The following is a 2,859-nucleotide window of genomic DNA, read 5'->3' as shown; positions in this document are numbered from 1 at the left end:
TGGCCCCCCCGGGGTCCATCTTCCATGCCGGTGGCCACAGAGCCAGTCTCCCCTCCCCGAGAGTAAGTATCCAGTCCTACCCCTTTGGCCCCCAACCTTCATCTCCTGGACCAGGTGAGTGGGCAGGCAGGCAGGGTCCCCAGGAGAGGGTAGGGGTGCCCCCCACCCCACCCCCCCACGCTGACTCACCTGGGCCACATCCTCTCTTCCAGAAAAGAACAACTTGTCCTTCATTGAGACCTCAGCCCTGGATTCCACCAACGTGGAGGAAGCATTTAAGAACATCCTCACAGGTGGTCACAGGGCCAAGCTGGGGTCCCAGAGGGTGGGCATGAGCAGGGCCCCAGCCACCCAGGTCACATGCTCCAGAGCACAGCCCCCAAACCTTCCTTCATGAAAACCACTGTTCAGTCTAGACATGGGGACAGACAGGGCCTGCTCCACAGCATGAGGCCAGGTCCCACCCATACTGTCACTCACAACACAGGGACCCTCCTGCAGGTGGGTCCTGGGTAGCTTCACTAGAGAACAGCCTGCAGGGTCGGCGGGAGGCATGTGGCCTCAGGGACTCGGAGCCCACGGGCTTCTGGAAATGTCTCCTTGGAAAAGAAGGCCTCTGATCTTACAGAATGAGTGGCCCTGGGTGGGAGGTACATTTGCAGACAGGTGTGGGTCCTTCTGTTTCCGGGTACACAGCTAGCCTTGGGGATTGGGGGGAACCTCCGGGAGCCCATTAAGGGGCGCCCAGGGCACAGTGGGAGCCTTTGGGAGGGATTCCAACTCAGCATCCGGAGGGCTGCCTGGAGGAGGTGACATCCGGAAGAGTACTGCGGCCTCACCCCGTGCTTCCCTCCCCCCACCCCGTAGAGATCTATCGCATCGTGTCACAGAAGCAAATTGCGGACCGTGCAGCGCACGACGAGTCCCCCGGAAACAACGTTGTGGACATCAGCGTGCCGCCCACCACCGACGGACAGAAACCCAACAAGCTGCAGTGCTGCCAGAACCTGTGACCGCCCCGCACCTGTTCCGAGCGTGCGTGCACGTCCCGGCCCTCCGCCCCTCTCACTGCCCCGCCCCCACCCTCCCGCCCCTCTACGACTGGCTCCGGCCCTCCCCTCAAGCTCCGCACGAAGAACCAGACCAAGGAAAGCTAGGAGCCCCTGGCTGCTGCACCTGCTCTCCTTGGGTTCCAGTGGGCCTCTCATCTCTGCGGGGCGGGGAGGGTGGTAGGAGGAAGGCGCGGGCCAGAGGCCAGGGGGATGAGCAGCAGGCTCTTCCAGTTTTCCACGGCAGCCTCAGAGGAGCGATCGCCGCCCTCCCTCTCTGGCGGGTTCCCACCCCGAACCCCACTCCTGGCTGATTCAGCCAGCCAAGCAAGGCGCCGGGGGCTGGGCAGGCGGACACTTGGCTCTCAACCGCCTGCTCGCCCACGCACAGCCGGCACCGCGCACGCCTTCATCCTCTCCCGCGCGTGCGCGACTCAAGCTCCTGCCTGTAGATTTATGCTGGGAGAAGACCCTCTCCCCACCTCCCCCTCCTTTTTGCACGCAGCGCGCTCTCCAGCCTTCACCCCATCCTGTGCCCCCCTTTCTGTCTTGTCTCCCCGTCTGGTCAGGAACCTGTTTGCAAGTGAAGCAATATCTCCGTGTTTTGTATATACAACCGCTCTTGTAGCCTTTGGTTTTTTGTTATTGTAGAGAAACACAGATTCTTTATACACTTTGTAAGATTTACGCCAAACCCTAGCTCTCGATCTCTTATTCTCCCTGTGGCCCCTGCATTGTTGCCCGGATGCCTCGTTTCTCTCGCCCGGTTACTAAAATGTATAATTCGAACTTCCTGTACAGAAACCTGCCGCTGCGCCTTTGTCTTCTTTTTCTTTGCCAGGTGGCGCTCCTGAGCTGGGGTCTCACTGCAGGCGCCCATCGCCATGGCTCAGCCCCTGCGCAGGACAGAGCAGATCCCACCGTGGTCCTGGGGTGGGTGAGGGTGTGGTTGGGTGGACCCTCTTCCTGCCGCCCCGAGGCAGGAAAGGCTGGGGGCTGGGCAGTTAGACGCCCCCGGCACTAGGACTGCCAGGCCTAAGACCTGAGGGTGTGAAAGGGTGGGCTGTGTCCACTGCTCCCCGTTCTCAGCCCCCAGGTTGGGGTTCACTGCTGACATTCAATGGCACCCCACTCCAGTACTCTTGCCTGGAGAATCCCATGGACGGAGGGGCTTGGTGGGCTGCAGTCCATGGGGTCGCTGAGAGTCGGACACGACTGAGCGAGCGACTTCACTTTCACGCATTGGAGAAGGAAATGGCAACCCACTCCAGTGTTCTTGCCTGGAGAATCCCAGGGACGGGGGAGCCTGGTGGGCTGCCGTCTGTGGGGTCGCACAGAGTCGAACACGACTGAAGCGACTTAGCAGCAGCAGCAGCAGCTGACATTCTACCGCCCACCTGGCCTCCTCCTCAGCCGTCACCTTGCTCGATGTCAGCTCCACCCCAGCTCACTCCATCCTAGACCAGCCTTTGAGGAGTGCCCACTGGGGGAACACCTGTGACAGAGGAGGGGTGGAGGGCGCTGACGGTTCCTCTGGGTCTCCTCAGGACCCAGCTTCTCCCCTTGGCCCGTGTGGGCAGGACTGGCCTGAGGATCACTTCTCACTGTGGAGGGGGCAGAGCAATGCCCCACCCCACTCTGATCACATAACCGTGAGTGTGTGCGTGTGCGTGTGTGTGTGCGCGCGCGCACGCGCGTGTCTCCCCCCACCCATCACCTGAGCGCTGGCAGCTGTTCTAGAAGCTCCAGCCTCTGGGAGAAGCCAGTTGTGCCCTTGAGCCCTAGGAGAGCCACCAGAGTGGGATGGGGC

The 2,859-nt window shown here is 61.6% G+C and overlaps 1 protein-coding gene across 1 annotated transcript in view; it reads left to right on the top strand.

Moving 5' to 3' along the window:
* RAB11B (RAB11B, member RAS oncogene family) overlaps positions 1 to 1,853 on the top strand; it is a 10,134-nt gene extending 8,281 nt beyond the window's left edge. Inside the window, exons 5-6 of the mRNA XM_010828266.1 lie at positions 213 to 293; positions 868 to 1,853. Of these exons, the coding sequence (XP_010826568.1) occupies positions 213 to 293; positions 868 to 1,013 (227 nt within the window). The 3' untranslated portion in view covers positions 1,014 to 1,853. The remainder of the gene's footprint in view (positions 1 to 212; positions 294 to 867) is intronic.
* Positions 1,854 to 2,859: the final 1,006 nt, after the last annotated feature.

This window comes from Bison bison, unplaced genomic scaffold (genome assembly GCF_000754665.1).
Source record: "Bison bison bison isolate TAMUID 2011002044 unplaced genomic scaffold, Bison_UMD1.0 scf7180017864492, whole genome shotgun sequence".
Taxonomy (NCBI): Eukaryota; Metazoa; Chordata; class Mammalia; order Artiodactyla; family Bovidae; genus Bison; species Bison bison.
Note: the sequence above shows the minus strand (reverse complement) of the source record. Positions and strands in the feature narration are given on the sequence as shown.